The sequence below is a fragment of the Atractosteus spatula genome, chromosome 3 (genome assembly GCF_055471065.1).
Source record: "Atractosteus spatula isolate fAtrSpa1 chromosome 3, fAtrSpa1.hap1, whole genome shotgun sequence".
Classification (NCBI taxonomy): Eukaryota; Metazoa; Chordata; class Actinopteri; order Semionotiformes; family Lepisosteidae; genus Atractosteus; species Atractosteus spatula.
Window position 1 is genome coordinate 36,990,783 of NC_142708.1, and position 23,111 is coordinate 37,013,893.

The 23,111-nt window shown below is 35.0% G+C and overlaps 1 protein-coding gene across 1 annotated transcript; it reads right to left on the reverse strand.

The window, feature by feature from the left end:
- Window positions 1-11,246: 11,246 nt before the first annotated feature.
- On the reverse strand, window positions 11,247-21,337 carry bmp3 (bone morphogenetic protein 3). Its single transcript, XM_088910393.1, has 3 exons — window positions 20,818-21,337; window positions 18,519-19,429; window positions 11,247-15,246 (listed from the first exon to the last, which is right to left on the reverse strand). The coding sequence occupies exons 1-3, from the start codon at window positions 21,101-21,103 to the stop codon at window positions 15,055-15,057; spliced, it is 1,389 nt and encodes a 462-aa protein (XP_088766519.1). The 5' UTR covers window positions 21,104-21,337; the 3' UTR covers window positions 11,247-15,054.
- Window positions 21,338-23,111: the final 1,774 nt, after the last annotated feature.

Genomic DNA, 23,111 nt, shown 5'->3' on the forward strand with positions numbered 1-23,111 from the left:
AGGACAAAGAAAGTAGAGGTGAAAGAACCATTGGGCAACTATGACCATAAGATGGATAGCTTTGAAATATATTTTGAACTTCTACAGGTAGAGTACAAACAGCAAAACTACAGATGCAGCCATTCAAAGTGTGCGTCACAGACACGTACCGCAGGTGACGTCGCTCAGTATGACGCAAGATGACGCGTGGCACCGCAGTAAGCGATTGGTTGACCGACAGGGGCACTCGTGGTCCGTTGGTCTGTCGTAGAAAGACTTACAGTAAAAACGTCTTTGCTGTGCCCGTTGTAGATATTGAATTTACCAATGAAGGGAAATCTTAGTAGCTGAGCATAAAAAGAATAGGAGCATACTGTAACGCGTGTGAAGGCCATAAACGATATTAATTTTGGAACATAAACATACAGTATATAGCTGGTCTTGGTACTTTAAAGAAAAAAATACACACCAGTATTCCATTTCTCCCTAAACATTTTAAGCTTTGAAGTCTTTAACTAACGTGATACCGGAGTCAACAAGCATACTTTTAGAATTTGATTAAAAGGGAATATAATATGGAATCGCGTATCTAAGGAATTTAATAATGGTATTCGTGTGCTGCGACAGGGCTGTGTAGGGCTGTTTCGCCTGCCTGTTCATGCGAGCTGTGTTGTAGCCGACTGGTCTAGGTGCGTGCCTAGCAACTGGTAGGTTGTGTGTTCAAATCCAGCTGGTACCGGACTTTTCTTTTAACAAACATTTCTTCGAAAAAATAGAATAGCGATATTATGGACAATCAATTGACTTTTATATTTCAAAATATCGCAACATGATCGATATTTGCGATATTTTGAACATATCTTCCCTTCTGACAGCGGTTCCTCCTTCTATTGTGTGTGTGTGTGCAACAGAGTAAATTTTTATAGAGAAATGGAGGCTGGACAGTATGCGTTACAATATAAACATTTATATTGATTTAAATCGTGTTCTGATTTAAATCGCAAACGCGTGTTTAATTATGTGTTTTTTAATCATAATCAGGCTAATGCATTTCTACATTTTCTGTATGAACCAGCTTAGAGGTTCATACAGAAAGACAGCTTGTGTTTAAATTGAGTGTAAGGTAATTTATGCTTCTAAAGTCATGGTCAGCATTTATTATCGTACTGTGCTGTAAACTTTTTCTGTGCCTAGTCACATTATTTTATAGCGTTTTTATTGCGTTATTAAATCTGGTGGCGCTGTGTGTTACAGTAGTTTCGTGACTCCCATGTCACATGGTCTGTGATTGAATCCCATAGAACTATGACTTTATTTTTTAACAAACATTTCTTTGAAAAAAATGAAACGTTTCCCTTGGTCAGAGATTAAATAAAACCTCACTCGCACCAAACAAATTTATATTTCTAAATATCACAAAATACGTTCATTGTCTTCCAATCGAGTCGAGTTGACATTGGAAGCCTGCCACACCCGGACTCTTAAACCAACGCATTAGCACGTCAAAGCCCATCGAGGGTATTGAGCCAGTATTGGCTTTAGTATTCCCCCCCTCTCCCCTCAATTCAATTCAATTCAAGGTGTTTTATTTGCATGACAGATGGGTACAAGCAGTGTTGGGTATGTATATTGTAACGCTTACGGCAGACAGGCACTGTGTAAGAGCCGGCGCACCAGAGCAGCGCACCGAGGGAGCGTCTGCATTTCTAACTTAGTTTTTAAAATTAGTCAAGCAATATGAAGCATCCCCTTTTACTTTGTGCCTGAGCATAAAAAGAATAGGAGCATACTGCAACGCGTGTGAAGTCCATAAACGATATTAATTTTGGAACTTAAACATACAGTATATGGCTGGTATCGGTACTTTAAAGAAAACATACACACCAGTATTCCATTTCTCCCTAAACATTTTAAGCATCGAAGTCTTTAACTACCGCGATACCGGAGTCAACAAGCATACTTTTAGAATTTGATTAAAAGGGAATATAATATGGAATCGCGTATCTCAAGAAATTAATAACGATATAATTATATTCATGTTGCAAAAGAACTGCAACGGACATAAAAACTCCCTTGCTTTTAATAGAGCGTTCCATAATTTCTAACTACGAAAATGCCAGGTGAAAGGATTTGTAAACATATTTTGTTAAAGCAAGTCAGTTTTTTCCGCAACACATAAAAGACATTTTTCCAAGAAAGTTTAGCCTTTGTCACTAATGAAACCACTAAATAAAGACATAAATATAGAAATCTTAAGATTTGTTTTATTTAATGTTGGTAGCAGGATGAACTGTCAGAGTGTATATTTTGTCGCAGAGTTGCTGCAAGATGTTAACAGTGAAAAAGGTATTTAGAAATGAGTTATTTCAAGATGAAAATTTTCAGAATAATTGCAAATCTAGCAGGATAGAGAAAGCACAGAAAACTGGCAGTTAGATTGATCAGATTAGTATGAAAAGTCATTTAGCAAAGGGAATTAGAAGAGTGACAAACTAGTATACTTTAGATCTTTTTTTTCTGAACCAGGGACAATCTGATCATGTTTCCCTATAACAATAATAAAAAACTTTATTTGATATATCACCATTAAAGGTGGCATCTCAAAGCAATACAGTAGATGTAAAAACAGATAAAAGGACCACAGATTACAAAGTAAATGCATATAAGAAAGACAAGCAGGTAGAGGTGCTACCAAAATTAGAAAATGAAGCAGATACAGACACTAAGTCTTCTGAAAAGAAAGGTTCTGAGGTTAGATTTAAACTGGCCCTGGTGTGTGTGTGTTTGTGTCTGTCCTGTGATGGACTGGCGCTATGTCCAGGGTGTATTCTGCCTTGTGTCCGTCGCTTCATTCATGTGCATCCAACACACAGTTCAACGCTAGCAACTACACAAAATCTAAAATATGAGCTCTACTTGCCACTTACAGTACCAACAGTACCAGCTAACTTTAGTAGTGACATTTTCATGGATCTTTTTAACAATAAAATTTACAACATCAGACTTCAGACACAATTAAACAGGCCTCAAAAAAGTCTGGTACAAACATTTTCAGCATGGAATAAACCGTTACTTTAATGGTATAAACCTTAAATGGATTCATATTCTCAATAAGATTTGGTGCTCAGTAACATGACTTAGAAAATGACAGAAGACATACGTATCATGCTTATCCTTCTATTTTTCATAATCGTAAACTCCTTAAGGCAGTTACATTTTCTCTGTTCTGACCTGGAGTTACAGAGAAATTTAAATTCTAATAAGAGATTTGTAATGAGGAAAGTCATACCAATCACTCATACAGTACCAGGATTTGCAATTACAATACAAATACTTTCTTTCTGTATGTGTTTATTTTGCAGTTTGAGTCTATGGCATTCCTTTGGGGGTCTATACTCCAAGGCATGACTTTTTTATGTATAAACATCAGTGTTTACTGCTATTAATTACTGTACGATTTATAGTTGAAATCTGAGCCTAGATATAAAGTTAAAATCTCGACAAAGCAATGTAGGAAATACAGAGAAAATAAATCCTTTCTGACATCTAAAATCAGTTTCGATCAAGGTCTCTAAAACGAACAAGAAAAAGAAGATTTTCGGAGGGCAATTACGCTGTGTTTATATAGAATAAGTGATTTATGAGCAATCTAATTTCTTGTTCGTTTAAAACAGTGAAATGTCAGCTGTAAAAGATCGCACCAGAAACAGCACTCTCTCTGCCTGTCATAGACGTTCAGGAAAGGCTGAATGAAGTCATGTCAAGTACAATAATTCGGAGATCAATAATACCAGTTGTAGGACAGTACATAAGGAGGATAAGGATTTTGAAGTTGACTCGAAATCTGATAGGTAACCAGTGCAAGGACTTGAAAACAGGTGTAATGCATCCCTGATAGGATTCTTGCTGTCATATTGTGAACATATTGAAGATTGCTCAGTGTGGATTTAATTTCCCCAGTGAACAGGATGTGCATTTATTAATTCTAGAAAAAAAGCCTTTCTTGATTTCTCTAGTTCTTAGTTTCTCTAGTTCCCTTTAAAATAAACTATTATTCCACAATGCAGAGTATTACATGGCCAGTATTTACACATGATATTTGTGATTTAAAGAAATTAACACAAGCAGCTTTTGGAGATTTAAGTGTTGGCTGAGTTATTGCAGGATAAAAGACTAGAGATGTTGGCAAGAAGAAGATAGTTTGGGGAAAGCTGAGGAATACACTTATAACAAGAACACTTCCTAATGGGGTTAGGCATACTTTTGATGAAGATGATGAAGTTAACAGACTATATGTTTACATAGATACTGAAATAAGGATTGTATTTTAGATTATGTGTAGTTGCTGGCATTGAACTGTGTGTTGGATGCACATGAATTGAAGGAATGGGCAAACATAGCTGATGCGGATCCACAGAGCCAGCATATTAAGATGTTTATAATTAGAGGCAATTTGTTTAAATAACTAGGTATGGATACTGATGTGCAAGAGAGGTGGAAAGGCTGTTTCCTTAAGCCAGCAGTATAAAATATTTTATTCTCAGTGAGATGCTGCCATTTCATAGTGGGTTTCTAACACTGTGTATAGTTCCATCCACACAGTGCCTTTACTTCCATTTCTAATCTCTTTATCCAGTACAGAGGATTTGGAGCCTATCCCAGTAAGCAACGGACACAAGGCAGAATACACCCTGGACATAGCGCCAGTCCATCACAGGACAGACAGACACAAACACACACAGACCAGGGCCAGGTTTCCCATAAACTAATTAACTTACCAGTATGTTTTGGAGTGCGAGAGGGAGTCATATCACACATATGGAGAAAAACCATGTAACCCAGAGAGAACATGTAAACCCCACACACACAGGATGGCAGGAATTGAACCTAGGACCCCAGTGCTGCAAGATAGCAATGCTAACCACTTTGCCACCATTATAAATGGATGGATATCTTAGTTATCTTTCTAGTTCACAGGTTTGCATGCATAATTTAATTTTGAAAGCCACTGAGACATCAGGTACTACTGTTGTATTTATGAAAAAGAAACAAAACAAAAAACATACTAACAACTGTGCCATCCTACTCCTTAGCTAATACATTTTATTATTCATAAACAGTTAACATTGTTAGCAAAATATTTTGAATTATATTTAACCCTATTTTTTCTTTAGTTTTGTATTTAACTTATTATATGATAGTCAGACTTAATGTATATTTGAACAATGAAAATATATTTTTACAAGATTTTACATTAAGCACTTAAAATTAATATGGTTAATAATAGTAAACTGTAACATGCTGTAACAAGATCGGTTAAACAGCGAAGAAAATGCTTTCAGAGAAAATGTTTCAGGTGTGAAGAACATAGATCTCCAATGCAATTTCAACCAAACCTGTTCCCACACACCCTGCCCCCACTACCATTAGAATATACACAAAGCACTCAAATCTTTCGAGCTAATGATCAGGTGACCCGAGAGAGAGCGAGAGAAACACCAAGGGGTGCGGAACCAGGGAACTATTTACATGGAAAACGGGCGATCTCCCCAGACTGTCCGCCCGTTTCACTGTTACCTGGATACCTCTTTATTTAGAACTCACTAACACTGATTTTTAGTTTAGAAGGATTCAAGTAGGGTGTTAGATGAAAGGCAGCGACCTTAATCAAGCCCAAATCATAATTGAACCCATTCAGAGCCTACATTACATTTTAGCGTTTCATTCTGAGCAGAAGACCCTCACACCTGAAGAAGGGGGAGGTGTTTTTCGCTGGAAATCTCGCCTGCTTCTACTTTACAACCGGAGTGCTGGCTGTGACGAATTAAACCGGTATTACAGGTTTCAATCACAGACCATGTGACATGGGAGTCAGGAAACTAACACCGCGCCACCGGATTTGATAACGCTATAAAAACGCTATAAAATAATGTGACTTGGCACAGAACAAGTTTACAGCACAGTACAAAAATGCTGACCATGACTTTAGAAGCATAAATTGCCTTACACTCAATTTAAACACAAGCTGTCTTTAGCCCTCTAAGCTGGTTCATACACAAATGTAGAGATCCAGGCTCAGAACACACAGCTTCATTAGCGAATACATATGCAGGACAACTAGAGAAGACGTTTTACAGAGGATGGATTTTTAGAAACATCCCATCAGTGACATCACTGAAGTCAACTCCTAGGTACTGTAACTGTCGTGTGGATAGTTTCACAAGAATCAGACAAAGGTTTAAGCATCGCTTGTTCTAGATAAAACTGCAAAAAAAAAACAACCACCCATAATGTACTTCTTTGCGGCTCTGTTTGCCCAAATCATATATTCACAACGTGAAATCTAGAACATAATATTACGTAACCAAAATCCGCAATATGGAAACAGAACCTGTGTAATTGTTGATAGATGATGTACTCGTAACATTTTTTCAAGACGAACTACAACATTTAAAAAATGACTTGTATGTACTTGATATCTCTAATCAATCCACGGGTCCCAGCACGAAACGAAACTAAAACGCATACCGTTTCGCGCTTCTTATTAGTTGCTCAAAAGTAATTTGACCGTATGAAATGCATAATATAAACCTAGAAACATATACGTGAGTAGTACTTAAGCACTGTAGTATCTGTGTTAAGACATCAGGATGTCTTCTATCTTCTTCAGGATGAATAAAGTGGGCCTATTTATCTATCAATCATATTTAAATAACTAGTGTTCTGTACCGTGGTACCCCTAAAAGTACCACACTTGTACCATACAACAGTAGTACCTGATGTCTCAGTGGCTTTCAAAATTAAATTATGCAATAAATAACCACATGTAAGACTCTGATGCTTAAAATGTTTAGGGAGAAAGTGGAATACTGGTGTGTATTTTTTCTTTAAACTACCAATACCAGCCATATACAGTCTGTAACGTAGGGATTTCTATACGTCTTTATTTAGTGTTTACATTAGTGACAAAGGCTAAACGTTTAGCTTCAGTAACGTGTACATATCTCCCCTTTTTATAAAACGACATGGTTGAAAACTGTTCCAGAGCCACTGTTGTTTCATCAGTGAAAAGTACATCATGAAATGCCTCTCCCTGTTCAATCCACTGGAAAAAAGAAAAGGAGCATAAAGCTTCTGATGGTCATAAACGATATTCATTTAGGAGCAGCATCAGAGGTATGTTTTTAACTGCACTGCATTGGAGAGAATACCATAGTGTGTTTTTTTTTACTCCCTGGCGGAAACTGGCTTCCAGAAGAATCAGTATGGCTCAGAGATTAAATAAAACTTCACTCGCACCAAACAAATGTATATTTCTAAATATCACAACATGATCGAATTTAAGTCATTTTAATAACAATGAATAGTCACCTATGCGTTACAATATAAACATTTATATTGATTTAAATCGCGTTTAAATCACCTTTATTTAAAACCCATAAATAAAGCTGATACTGTTTAGACTTCCAATTATTTAAAACTGTATTAAAGCAGCACGATACACAATGCAACGTAAATCGCTATCTTTGTCTTCTGTGTGATAATGTTCACCTCTCTGTCCAGCAAATTTACAGGTTAAAAACAATACTGTTAGGCTGGGAAAACGATTTTTCTCCCCCCCCCCTCAAAAACCCAGTAAGTACAGTACTTACTAGTTAAAGGCTAGGCTCCCGACTACGGCGAAAGGAACCCTTCTTTCATTAGAATACAATGAACATATTTTAGCCCTGAATGAATAAATAGCAAACATGGTTTACATAAAAGACATTTTTCCAAGAAAGTTTAGCCTTTGTCACTAATGAAACCACTAAATAAAGACATAAATATAAAAATCTTAAGATTTTTAAAATGCATGACTTTGCTAAAATTTATTTGAAAATAAAAACAATTACAACCGCCAGGGGAGAGAGAGAACAGGGGAGGGATGTTGGTTTTGCATAAGGGGCGGGGCTATGGAAATTAGGTCTGTTTGGGAATGTGTAGTTACATGTTCTGGCTGTTTGTGAATTATCGTTGTTGAGTATGGAGTGTTGAGGTATTGATTTTGTGTAATGCTTTATGTTGAAAATTGAGGTGGATTTTGTTTATGATAAACAGGATAAACTGGGATGGGAGGAAGGTTTGGTTTTGCATAAGGGGCGGGATTATGATAATTGGAGGACTTTGCGAGAGTAAAATGGTTTGATATATTTGATTTTGTATTGTGGTTGTTATCTATGTTTTTGGTTGGTATTATGTTTATATGGTTGTTTTTGTTGGTTGGTTGTTATTATGGTTATTAATAATACGATCTATAGTTGAAATCTGAGCCTAAATAAAAAGAAAAAGCAAGTGATTAGGTTTATGAGCAATCTAATTACTTATTCGTTTAAAACGCTATATAAAATAAAGTTTATTATTAATTTGCTGCACAGAGCGGTGAATATTATTATGCATAAGACAAAGATAACGATCCTGATCAGTTTAGAAATCTGTGTACGCTGTAAGGTTTTTACTTCTTAAACTTTTAAAATACACGTTTTGAATAGAAAGAAATCCTCTTCCTGTTACAGTATGTATAGCAAACTAGCACGTCTTTTTTCTCCAATCAGAGGGGTGTCAGATGGTGTCAGCCAATCACCATTCTGCGTTGGGTACCAACGGGTGACTGTTAAATAATTTTTTAAAATTCAATTAAACGGGCACAGTTAAGACATTAAATATACATATACATACTGTATACAGTACAGTTTGCATACGGTAATATGTTACGCGATTAAAAAATAAATAAATAAAACTGGAAGGTTCAGCACCAGCTGGATTCGAGCACACAACCTGCCCGTTGGCAGGCACGCACCTAGACCAGTCGGCTACAGTCAGCTCGCATGAGCAGGCAGGCGAAACAGCCCTACACAGCCCTGCCGCAGTACACGGATATAATCATACCGTTATTAAATTCTTGAGATACGCGATTCCATATTATATTCCCTTTTAATCAAATTCTAAAAGTATGCTTGTTGACTCCGGTATCACGTTAGTTAAAGACTTCGAAGCTTACAATGTTTAGGGAGAAATGGAATACCGGTGTGTATTTTTCCTTGTGATATTTTAAGCTCTAGTTGAATGATAGGTGTCGCATTTTAAATCATTTTCGTAGTTAGAAATTATGAAACGCCCTGTTAAAAGCAAGGAAGTTTTTATGCCCGTTGAAGTAAAACAAAATGCCTGACAAAGTATGGTTTGGACAGATTCCAAGTGCTTGTACAAATGTGCTAAAGAAATTATACTTTGAGTATACAGCTTGTCCAAAGTCATCCATTATTAATACTATTAGTAATATCTTCGGTAAAGGCTTTGATGCATAAATATTTCTGATAAAGGTAGGTTGTGTACTTTTGTCCAACTGAGCAATCTTGCTTTCATAAAATATACCAACATTTTAATGACTGAAGATTAACATGCTGTAATACACTGTTCAAAATTAAAGGCTCAAATGCTGTACATGAGAGGTTAAGCTCCCCCTGGCGGTTTTACAAGGTGACGCCGGATAGTTTCCGGCAGAGCGTCAAATGACGCGCGATTAACCACGTCACACTGCGTGACACTGCGTGATGCCGCGACACGCCCACCGGGGTATGCCGCAAAATAACGCACGCATTTTGAATGGCTGCATCTGTATAGTTTAAGGCTATGAGGAAATGAGAAAGAGTTTATTTTTAAAGGTACAAAATAAGATTTTATTTCAATTTTACAACAGCAAAAAATAGTATAATAAGATAATAACTATAATAAGAGAAATAATATTTCTCAGCGATAATAATAAGAAACCTTTTGAGTTTGACATTTGTATTAAAGGAACATATCTCATATGATAAATTACTATTAAACTAGGGTGCTTATCAATGAAGAAATTACAACCTTTTCCAGGCTGAGCAACAGCTGTTTAAGTCCTGTATTAAAAAGTATTAATTTAGAAGTAACTCAAGGATTAGAAGAACCTGAGAGTAAAAAACATCTGTTCTTTAGAGTTTCTGTTAAATGGTGTTTTTACTTAAAGATACAACATATGTTATTCGATTATTAACAGGACTCTTCTAACTGATACTCAAAACATGGGTTAATGTGATTACTGGTGTACTGTAATACCCATTAACCTGAAAATTGCTATTGTAGCCACCATTCATAAAACGGGTAAACTAAAGAATATAGCCAAACTTAATAATATAGAGCAATAAGCCTTACTTATATTACATTAAGCTTATCGAAATGATAACTAGAAATAAACTACAAATATGCTGTATGGCAACAAGATTATAGGAGTTACTCAACACGTATTTAGAAAAGGCAAATCTTCATTACGTAACTACACGTCTGAACAAGCAACAGTAGTGTTCCACATATATCATATGGTACAGCATATTCAGAATTGTAATAAATCTCCTAATAAACAATTATTTCTTAAATTTCAATGGTGTTCAATGTACTGCATGTTTTTTGGATTAAGAATTGGTTAAGGGATTGGAAACAGAGTACAGATACAAGCTGAATGCTCAGATTTGGTTGAGGTAATTAGTTGAGTATAACAGGAATCTATTGTATATTAGACATTGGCACTTCTTAATGTACATCCATGATCTACTGTAGGTTGTGGTATAGTTAATAAAGTAGTGAGGTCAACACGTGACACCAAAATACACTGTACTACATATCAAAGAGACTAAAAATGTAAATAGTTTTTGCTTAGCATTGCTATCAATAGGACTGGGATTAGTTGTCCAGGGTACTTTCAGCTCTTTTTTTAAGAAAGCAAACAACAATGAAGGATGTGCCTTTCTTCCAGTCAGCACCACTGTCATAAAATGTGTGGCTCCACAGGTGGGCAGGACAAAGGAGCCTGTCTCTTCATTCTTTTTCTTATTCTCCCTGTGTTGGTGGAGGGGTTGCCAATATGAACTGAGACTTAAAGACAGAATTGAAGATTTTGCAATGGATATTAAATAATAAAATCAAAGTGGTAATGTCCTATTGCTTTCCATCACTAAAGCTATACTGTTACAGGTATTACCCAGATATGCTATATTTTAAAGAGAATTGGGCATCAACTCAATTGGGACTCAAAAAAATGAATGTTCTTTTCCTCGGTATGTGCAATGTATTATATTTTTCAATCAAATTACTATTAATTAAAGCTACGATATAACATTTACCATAACAGTATCTATACTATAGGTTTCTTTTACACTAAAAAGCCACACTACAATATCTTATTTCAGAAAAAAATGCAATACACTGTGAAATACATAGCTTTATTAATTTGATAGTTTATAGAAAGTGCTGCAGGGAAACTCAACAAAGAAGCAAGCTTAAACATCAGTAGTGACAACTGCCCATCACAGCTTGACTGTTCACAAACTGTCTGTAATAAACTATTTTTTTCTCCACTGCAACAGTTTGCAAAAAACATGACCTGCCATACAACCACATTTTAAAATGAATAATAAAGAAAATACATACAATAAATAAAATGCTTTTAAACATTTCTTTCCATATACAAATATATTTTAGCTTATTTTACAAGCATTTTCTTTTACTTAGAGTTTGAAATTTACATGAAAGACTTTACAGTGTATATAAAGCTTTTATTTATATATTTAAACCATATAAAACACAAATGTAAAAAATGTGTTCAAACAATGAGCATTTACTCCCAAACATGTTTTATATACTGTATATGCAGTATAAAGTTAAGTTTAATGTTAACATTTCTGTTCTGTTTTTTTTTCATTTTATTTTATTCTTAAAGCACCTTAATTTCATTGCATAAAGCTCAAGTCACAACATGTTACACAACAACTTTCATTCTTTTGAAACATGCAATAGTATAATTTCTTCAGACCTGTATTAGAAACAGACAGGGATGCAAAAATTCTGAAAGGACAAATATCAAACAAAATTGTTTCTAAAGTATGTAGGAGATATGTGTTAAGTATATAGAAATATTTCATCATATATACTATATCATCATATACATATATAAGTATATATGTCTTATATAGACACATATAAGCATATAGTAATTAGTATTTATATAGAAGATTCCATGCAGTGAAATGCTTTTTGCTCAAACAAAAAACATGAAAAATGACAATATAACCTGATATCAGTATGCTCTCTAAATTAGAATAACAATGAAAAAAATGGATTTCCCTTAAGTCATAAATCTATGTCGTTTAGGTCTTCATTTAGGACTTAAGCTGTATGAGTAGTGTATATTACCATATTTGAGTTAAAATGTTAAAATGCTTGTAAAGTAATGTACTGTAAGTATATATACAAAATCAATATACATATCTATAAATTGTATTCAACTCTTAAAAAACGTTTTATAAGTATTTGGTTTAAGGAATTCATTGTACTGTATGTGCTTGTTGACTGAGAATGAGATAAGGCCGGAGACACAGATAAAAACATTTGAAGTCGGAGTTAAGCCAGTTATTGAAGGAACACATCAGGGAGGGCCTAGTTATTTTTCCATCAGCAGATCAATAGGAACAACGAAAAAGAAAAGGATAGAATAAAGTTCTACAATAATCAAAAGGTTCAAATGAAGTCATACTTATTAAGATCTGAACATAACAGACAAAATAAAATCCCACTAAATATTGACAGTATAATTTTTAGAGCAGCAGTTGAATGCATATATGAAGCCTACAAATAATTTTGAAAAACACAATTCAAATAGCTATTTCAAAGGTTAAAAATACTTCTTAATATTGAACTATAGCTATACATCTATATATATATATGTCTCTGTATATATATATACTTACATGTAAGCAACAGAGCGCACATACAGTGAATATCATGTCACAAATATTGCTTTCTCCCTCTTTTCCATGAGTTTCTCTTTGAAAGTAGTGACATTGAAGTATTGCATGTTACCATATTATCATACAGACACCAAACACTTTTAACAGCTGCACAGGGATGTATTAATGATATGATAAAAATGCATTTCTAATACATGGACTAGCTTTAGATTTTCTGAATTTTGTAAAGAAAGAATAGAGGAGATGGTTTGGGGTGGATAATGAAATGTCAGAATCACTAAGAGCATAGACATTTATAATATCCTACCAGCTCCAGATGTGTCTTTCTCTCTTATACTTTCTCTCAATCCCAGTGTAATGTGTACCAATATTTCCATATTAAATAAACTTCCATACTCACAGTTCAGCAACAATAAGTTTCTAAAGCCTTCAGTTCCATAGAAAAGCTGTAGACTGCTTCTATTTAGTCTCACACATTTCAGTATTCATCTCTTTTTCGTAACATAATAAATGAAAGAAAGATGTTGACATACATGTATACGTGTTAGAAATAAGTATAAATGACTTGATCAAAAGCTGTTTTCAATTGTCTATATGCCACCTGCATCATCTCTACTCTTGCTGTGCATGGATGTTTTGGATTTCTAACTCTTCTCAATGTAGATATGACCATGAGGTGACAAACTGTGGTCAACACATCATACAGAGTTACATCTATAACTTTTAACTGATACACCATATCTCTGTAAAACACACAAATGATCTTCATCCTTGAGTTTCATAGCATCCCAAAATTTCTATGATGATGATTGTTGTAATTATTTTATTAATCAGATCACTAAATCGGCCATATACAATTTCTTGAATTAGGAATTTATCTTTTCACATACCCCAGCCTGCTCTCCATGAGACACACAAGCAGAGAGAGAGAAGTTTGTAGTAGGATTCCCCTACCAGCCATGGGATTTGAGCCAGCAACCTTCCAGCCATAGGTGCGGATCCTTAGCCACAGTGCCACCACTCTGCTCATCAGTTATTAAGCACTCTTCTAAATTTACTTAACATTACAATACTCAGGCACATGACCTTTCTAAATACTAGGCAAATGTCTTACCCCTGTTCATCTGTTCAAGATCCTTCAAGGGACAGCTTGATGAGATTCCAAAATTAATTAAATACTACAAAAAGTGTCAGGAAGCCCATATGGCCTCCTTTCATCTACTTCTTTTCTAATGGTGACACATGGTTAAAAGTGTAGTGAGTACTAACACTTGAAATATGAAATCCATATAAAGGGCACACAAACACTAAGAAAATGAAGGATTTTAAACACAGCTTTAGAAGTCGAAAAAGGAAGGATTATATCATGTCAACTTGTAAGGCATGCAATTCAGAAACAAATACAGCATCAGAGTGCTTGTACGTGACCTTACATAATCCCTTTACCATGCTTAATTAATGGTGTGATATCATTAGTTTCTTAAAGACATTACAAAAATCACAAAAATAATCCAAATTAAATATTTTCTACTTTAGAATAAACAGTTTTGACTACATTTTGTCTTTGGAATCCAATATTATTAGCAGCCACAAATGTATATTAAAAGGAAAATATATATACACAATTTAAGTGTGAAATATTGGAAAAACAAAACAGAGTTTAATGTTAAGTGACATTAAAACAATTACTCCAAATATACAAAAATGCATATGCCCATGATTGATTTTGATATGCCTGAGGAAAAAAAAGGACAGCATTAATATAATAAATGAGCAGGCAGTTATAGTGATTGAATGGGTGCTTAAAGCATATTTCTCTTGTTTTGCAGCTCGGCTCTTGTGTCCATAATCTACATTACAGAAGAACAAAGCATAATGTAGCAAATCTTTCAAAAACACCACAGTAGCACTCTGAATAATCAGTGGAGAATAACAAAACCCAAACTCTAGTTTGCCTTGATAGTGTACAAAAAATATACTGATAGCAACCATATGAGTTATGAGATATGAGATAGCAACCATATGGTTTCTAATGCTGAGGCTTATCAAGTTCACAAGAAGAAAAAGGAGTGTTCTTTAGATTTGACTTTAGGAGAATTAAGAATATTCTCTGTTTCCTATAAAGAATGAGTATGTTTCAAGCTTCTAAAAGTGAAAATCTTCATTTATTTATTATTTTTTATTTAGTTTATTTTTTGTAGTTTCTCTTCCAGTGCAAATGAAAAAAAGTCCAAGGGGAAGATTCTTTTAGTTGTTCACTGCACTGTTATCTGCAGGCACAGGAGTCCACAGTCATGTTTGGATAGACTTTGAGGACAACATTCTTGTCTTCATCAAAAAATAATATACTGAGGGGAGACATCCTTTCAGGTACACAGCAGGGCTCTGGAATGCCAGGGACAACTCCCACTGCCCTGACAATGCTCTGGATGGTGGCATGGTTGGAAGGCTTTAAAGACTGCAAGACAGACAAGCAGATCAACAAAGAGCACAACCCCTAAATTATTGCACGGTAACACTTTGGCTTTGGATGTTTCACTGACAGCAATTCAAGGCGGCAAAGTCTTGTTTGGCAAAAAATATGCTTTTGTTTTCCCAAGAAGTTAAATCTAGTTTCCTTTTTCTATAACCCACCATTTTCAACTCACTTACTGCCAATCAGCACAACCCACCTCTGTACCAAGCCCATGACTAGTACCACCATAAAAGGGATGAAGATCATGGATGCCTTCATCGAAAATGTTCGCTGTTGGATCAGCAATACACAGGGGTTTCTGTGTGGTGGCAAACCAAGGATACTGCTGACTCAAGGCTATCCAACTTGAGCTCCCGCTCCAGGCTAAACATGAACTCAGTGTAAACATCTTCACTGTTTAAGCTACAAGAGACTCTCCTGTACTTTTTCATCTTCGTCAAAAGGCACTTTGTCCACTGTGAGTTGCTGATAATGTAAAATCTGTCATCACAGAATTACTCAATAGACAGAATTAACAATAGAATTGTTATTTGAATAGGCCTTTCCTCACTTTATAGTGTGAATTTCAAAATGCTTTACTACTGCCCCTAAAGTCATAAAATAATGAACCTCAGAACCTTCTGAAACTGCTGTCAAGTGAACACATCTACACAAATTTGGATAATAAAAATGAGAACTAAGTGCATATTTTGTTCATGGAAATACATTATTTAAAAAAGCAAAAAAAAAGGAGTGGAATCTTTTTCTGTCCTATTTTCTTGTGTGAGTGAAAACGTATAACATTTTGTGAGCTTAGTTAATAATTTTACAGAACAAGCAAAAAAGTAAATTACTCATTTTAACATTAATTTTGAAATTCTAAGTGAGGGACAATGTTAAGTGGGTGAAAAAAAACAGGTGATATCCTTTGCTCCAGCTGCTTCAGATACTCTACTTCTCATACTCCACTGATCTGTGTAGTATTTATAATAATAAACAGTCCAGTAAAAATACTTTTATAAAAACATCTACAAACTAAACACCTGGCTTAATATTTCGAATTAATTTAATCCACACTGTTTAAAGACACTTTTGACTAGGTTTCCAAAGATAACAGATCTTCCAGAGATACTTATGTCATGACTCATGTTTTATCTCATGCAAACTTTAACAAAGCTCATTACATACGGTAACTGACTCAAACTGTTTGTCACTCTTAAAATATCATATCAAGTGTTGCTGGAAAGAGGAAAAATAACACAAAATAAATCTTCTGAAGTGTTTTTAATCTTATTTTCTGACTCCTAAGTCTGCTGCTGCTTGTACTGCATTTTACTATAAACAATACTTGTAATTTTCTACACGTTTCAGGTTACAACTTCATTATGAAGCCAGCTGTTCAAAGAATATCTAGCTTAGCAATAGAAAAATCCATTTTCATTAATGTTGGAAAGAAAAAGAAACTATAGAAACAACATCCAAATCACCAAGTGGCCTACATACATTCTAGCTACTGTGCAGTATACAGTATGCCTATGTTAGGATTAGTGAATGTATTGTTATTCAGATTGCATACACATATAGCTGTTTTATCTGCCAAAACTAAAGCTCCCCTAAAGTCATCTTATTAAACATGTCCCTGAGATCATAATCAAAGTCTTCCGGTACTTATTAATTTGGAGGAAGCAAATTACAAAGCTAAATCTCCACACTTTCTTGAAGAGAGACTAACTTTTACTTTGTGAAAATATCACAGATGACTTTAGTAAAATTCAACACAAATAAATAAGTCAAGGGGTTCAGGTTATACTTCTGCAGAGAACATTGGGAATTACGAGAATTTGAGAGAGCCAAGGGGCCTTATGTGCTGTAACTGTATTAATAATAGAGCGTATTTATTTTTGATAAAGGTGAAGTGTTCACAGAGATATAAAAAGCCGTCTGCCACAAGATGGCACTATTAATTCATCTTTCAAAATGAAAACATAGAAAGTGCACCAAAATATATTTAGCTCGTTGTGATTAGGTCTCTGATAGTAATTTATAATTACCATTGAGGTTAGTAGAGTTAGTAATTAAACCTAAACTTTATTTTGGTTATCTTTGAAAATCTTTATTTTGGTGATTGGTGATCTGTGAAAAAGACATATATGTGAATACTGCCAGCTGGAAGGTATAGAATTGAAGTTGCTTCTGGAAGCTGGAAGTTGCTTCTTCTTGAAGGAACAAATAAACAAGGGTACATCTGTTCCTTTAATCTCTTTGAAAACACCACTTAACTTAAATGAACATTTTTTTTGCTTCATTTTGCTAAAGTTAACCAAAGAGAATATATTGTTTCCTATCAAATATGCTAAAACACTCTTGCTTCAATATCCCCAGCCTAAGATTGCAATCAAATTCTTATGTTGGCTGTTCATTGGAATTGTTCAGTCCAACAACATAGATTTACTACTGTCAAATAACCATGTTTCAATAGTGTCAACATAACTAGTGTCCCAAACCATGCTTTGCTCATTATCATTTCTTAGTTGTCAGGCATAGCCAGCTGTAATCTGGTAAAGCATTCTCTAGAACATTTAAACTAAATTTAAAACAGAAACATTTGTAGCTTTTGAATGTCAAACTCAAGATTCCTCCTGAATGCATTCTTAATTCTTTATTCGGGGGGAAGACCTATTTAATGGGTATTTTTTGAGCTTGTGTTATGCAAATTAAATAAGGAAATGTCGTCATATGGTAATATATTTCAGTAAGCATCTGCACTATGTTCAGTTCTGGGCCTTTTGTAACTCAGTGTGAAAACAGCTCAATGAATGACTCAAAGATAAGGTTATCTTCAAGAATGGAAGCTTTACCAGATGAACAGTATATTAAAGCAGAAGCTCTAAAACTGAGATAGGTATTTATTATCATTTGATACAGGGAAGCAAAGTTTACTGCCCCATTGCTACAATTTGCAATCCAAATAACAAATTCCATACTTTTCATTCCTTCATTTTACCAGGTAAGTTCTTTCATACAGCAGGGTATTTCCTGGAGCAATTTATAAAAGGGGACAACAGCAGCATCCCACCCAGGGTTTGCATCCATGACCTCTTGAGGTTCAAAGATCTAAGCATTACTCCACATTGCTACAAACATAAGCATCAATAATGTTTCTAAATAACAGGTTTCTAGACACTGGATATTAAGTAGGGTAATTCTCTTCAGAAACGACAAGAAGCACAAATAAAGTCCTATCTGAGTCCTATCGGGCAAAGACAAATACTCACCTTTGGCATAGGAAACTGGCAAGACCCTGAGCAATAGAAGGCGTCAAAAGATTTTGGTGAAATAATCCATTCGCTCCAGCCAATATCTGCAAAATCAACCTTCAGATATCTGCGGGCACAGTTCCGTGGCTCATTCCACTGCTTCTTTCGGGCTTTTTTTAATGTCTGTTCGTCAAACTGAAGCATTTGCACTTTATGTCGGTTGTTCTTTCTTTGCTTCTTTTTGTTCCTCTGCCGCTTAGGCGGCTGAGTCTCCAGATGCTTGGACAGATTTGTCTCCTCCCAGACTTGGGCCTCATTATACTGATACTCAGCACCAGGCAGCTCGTTGTTCTGTAGGGGGAGCAGGATGTTTGCAGAGCGCTTTGCCCTCCGTTCAGATGTATTGTTCCCAGCACGCATTCCCATTTTCTGAAGATCCAGAGCCACCACTCCCTTGTGCCTCTGCAGTGTCAAAACCACACTTTCAGGTTCAGAGATTGCAGAGTCATTAGCATACACTAGTATGTAGGGAGAACGGTCATAAAGTAACTTTTTCCAGCCGTTGTGGTCTTGTGAGGCAATGTGAATCCCTATAAGGAACTCATCGTTATGTTTTGCTTCACTTAGGACATGTGTAATATCCTTCCATTGCCAAGATATGAAATCCCTATAGACAGTTGAAACATTGATAAGAAAGTGGCCCAGAGTCCTGGTTTTGTTATCCGCAGAAGCAAAGCTCCAGATGCCAAGATGGATGTGGGCCTGCTTACTGGAGCCTGGATGGGGAACACAGTTGTTGTGTCTGATACAGCCATGGGTGTTGTTCAGTATATCCCCGATGTAATAGTGCAGTGTGGCAGAAAGAATGTCTTCTGACTTGGTAAGAGTAGTCAGATTAAATATTTGGAGTTTCTTATTGCTAATTGTGCCTAAAATTAAAAAAAAAAAAAGATTGAAACATTTTCAACAATAGTCCTGAGCAATAGTCTAGAGCTATCTTAGAGGATCAAAACTGACTGTTTAGATGCGTCACTGCTGTGTGGCAGTGACAAATGTCTGTCTTCTGATAATAATTTGACATTTTAAGTAGGATAGGATATCAGAAGGTGATATTTATTAAGCTTAATAATAATTGAAGCATCTTAGCACTCAAGCTTGAAAGTAAAGCTGCTTTACTTGTTATTATTAAGCGTCATAAAAATATTGTAAAATCCCAACAAAAGTTTAATCTCTGCAGTATTAGTGGAGCAATTAAACTACCTTTAACTAACTCCTTAGTACAAATATTCAAAATCCTGGTAAGTACTCACGAAGTTACTTCAAAATTAAGAGCAGGAAGCACTACTCATATACAGTGCAAATGATGATGTATAGGTGTTTGGAGTTACTAGTTCACTGCAGTTCAGTTAAACCATTTACCATTCAGTTGTCCTGGAGTTTCTTAAGGATTTAGTTTTTTGTTTTTAGTCTCCAGTTAGTTAGTCTGATTTAGCAAACCGTAATCCTCTCTCTCTCTCTTTTCGGCATGGGAGGCAGACAATTACAGTATATGAATTTCTTTGTATCACCAGTAGGAGAGGGTATTTTCTCACATATGCTAGATATCAACTCCTCAAGCGAGGGGTTAGCTCTTTTACTCCGCTCTGTAACAAAAGTCCCAAGAGCAATAGCAGGAAATTCAGAAATTAAGCACGAAAGTACTTATAATCCAGATCACTACTATTTTGATGTGTGAAACCTAGTTCATATTTGGTCTTATTCGGCGTCTAATAAAACAATTTACCAAACAAATATATTTTCATAAGATAGCCGAAGCCATGACATTAATATTCATATTTTTTTAATCTAAGTATGTTTGTAATAAGATTCTGAGCTTTCATTGTTCTTTTAAAATGTTAATTTTCATTTTAATCTCTAACTAAATGTATTAATACGCTACACGTAAGATTTCTCATTTTGAATGCGAATATTGAATTCTATTTTTTACAACTTTAGTGAAAAAGTTCTACTAATATGTTGGCTAACATATTGGTATATATATATTAGTGCTTGTCCCAAAAGATACGTTCTCTGTTGTGAGCTTCAGCTATGTTTCTCCGCTTGGCATTTCTAATAACAGGTGTATTCCTACTTTTATTGCCAAAGGCTGCAGTAACAAATTGGAAGCTTGAAATTAGTTGAAAGTTATGATATGTTCAGAAATAATGCTACAGTACATACATTAATACCTAACCACACAATCATATGCTTTGTAGTACACTTTTGTCATTTGCAAATGAAATTTACACATCCTGCGATTAAAACATACAGTACATACCCCAATGTGCTTTAAAGCTGCGCACTGTATTTCCGTCCTTGAAATGAAATCCTGCTCTGTTGTATTTGTCATAGAGCATCCGCATGTGATCTGAGACAGTATCCCGTAAAAGCAGGTCATCATCGGTTTGAATAGATTGATGTTTACTCCCGGTCCTTTTAAAACGCACTGATTCTTCGTTTCTCTTCAGTCCAGATAAATGGTCTTTTAACCTAAAGCAAGATCCGCTGTATAATATAAAACTCCACCCGAAAAGCAAGAACAATCCATGTCGACAGCTAGTCATTGTGGATTTCTAAAAGCTTTTATATATATTCAGCTGTAAAAGTTTCGCACAGAAAAGTTTTTCCAATGTAGTTAAATCGCTATGATCGAATGTCATAACCTAAAAGATCACTTTTAAGAATACTCCTGTTGCCGACCTCCTGGAGCCTTCTGTCGCTAGTGAGTTACAGTCTATCCCAAAGTCCCCAGTTATCTTTTTTCTGCCTCTCCACCTTACTGAGAGCTGTTGTAATTCAGAGGGGTAGCTCTCTTGGTTTTGTATCTGAGATCAGGGCAGATCTCAGAATCGACAGCCAATCGCACCACTTCTCAACTTTCATTGAAGGTAAAGCACGTTCTGTATGGGAATAGACTAGAACACGTGAAACTATCTGTGTATTTCAACTTTTGCTCAACTACTCCAGCAAAAAAAAAGAGTACTACAGTATGTTGGACGCTATACTACTACTTTAGCACATATTGGGAATTGCATTTACTAGTACAAAGTAATTTGAATAAAACCTTAACAACACTTATAGTGGAAAGCATTTCTGTAAAAGACTGTTTTGTCATGACATTTAACCAATGAGGATATGGAACATAGATTTGTTTCATTGTGAGAAAAAAAATCAGACTACATTTTCTTATGTCTAGTTAATTATGTAAAAACATTATGTATGTTTAGTTAATGTTTAAGGATTTAGAAAAGTGTATTAATGAGCATACCTCCGAACATCTTGGTTGAAATGTTACAGTAAAAATATATTTAGAATCTCGAAATGTCGATTAATTATATATCAAGAGTTTCCATACTGCATATAACCACCGGAGTGATTCATCAGTACTCAGCATTTATACAGCAAACATCTATATGATGTATGGGATGACTCTTTTTTAGATTGTTAATTACTGTATGTTCAACGTGAAATGTATTGCAGCAAAGCTGTGTTGAGGATGTGGTGTTGAATAAAGTGGATTATTATCGGCATTAAAGGCTCTCTCCTCTATTTTTCGAGTTCAATAGAGTTCAATAGAGTTAAGCACACACATCCTGTACATCACAGTCTGATCCGGATGCAGCACAACCCTTACACACTAAATAAGATCCATATAGTTTAAATACCCCCTTTGACCAGTTCTTTTTCAATTGCATTCATGAGGAAATAATTATTTCCCTCTTGAATATTTGATGTCAATAATATCTGCATGTTGTGTTTTAGATAACTGTATTGTTTGGGGAGATCTGCACGGTTTTAGGGAGTTGTCCCAACATATGTTACGCGAGATTGCTTGCAACATTCTCTTCAAGTCTTCCCAAAAGTTCGTCAAAACCCACAGTCTTCAAAGTGAATTACATTTTATTACATGCTATTGTAACAGCCAATGATTGCCTGAATGAATGCCGTTAATTTTGCATGACTATTTTTGAAATCGCTACGCTAAGGTTAAAACCAGTGTTGCTTTGTGTTTTTAGTAGATATTCTTATCTTTTCCGAAAAAATATAAAACCACACAAATGAATAACAAAATTCGTTTGAAACAGTGTTGTTTACTAATAAATTGAATTCAATTTAGTTTACTAAAATTATGCTTTCAATGCTGTATTTTCAGAGCGCATTTAAAACGGATTCCTTTTAGTGAGCAGCAGTGAACAATTAACGTAAAATAATGGAATTAAGACAGAGTAAAGTTCTTATAGTTGTCTCTTTGTTGTTCTTTATTTGCATAACATTTATTTTTACAGGGAAAGGGGGATTTTAATCCAGAATGTATTTCCATTAAATGATTTTAGCCTTATAAAACACAATTACAAATTTCAAAAACTTCAAAGAGCATTTAATACTTTAAATGTTCATGAAGAAGCTAATATTTAAGTGCATCGCTATCTACAAGCATATCAGAAACTAAGAAAAAGCATTCAAAAGGACATTCTGTTACCGTTTCTCCTGCTAAGAATGATAATGCGCCAGTGGCCATTTTCTACAAAATAATAAATTAACGGATTTCTAAAGTGTCTTTATTGTTTTGTA

Bases quoted from the DNA above. Each gene is read 5' to 3' on its own strand.
- bmp3 (XM_088910393.1), bottom strand. From the start codon at position 21,103: ATGACTAGCTGTCGACATGGATTGTTCTTGCTTTTCGGGTGGAGTTTT. The intron at 19,430-20,817 runs GTATGTACTGTA...TTTTAATTTTAG, and splicing joins CAGCTTTAAAGCACATTGGG to GCACAATTAGCAATAAGAAA. The intron at 15,247-18,518 runs GTGAGTATTTGT...TCTGTCTTGCAG, and splicing joins GCCAGTTTCCTATGCCAAAG to TCTTTAAAGCCTTCCAACCA.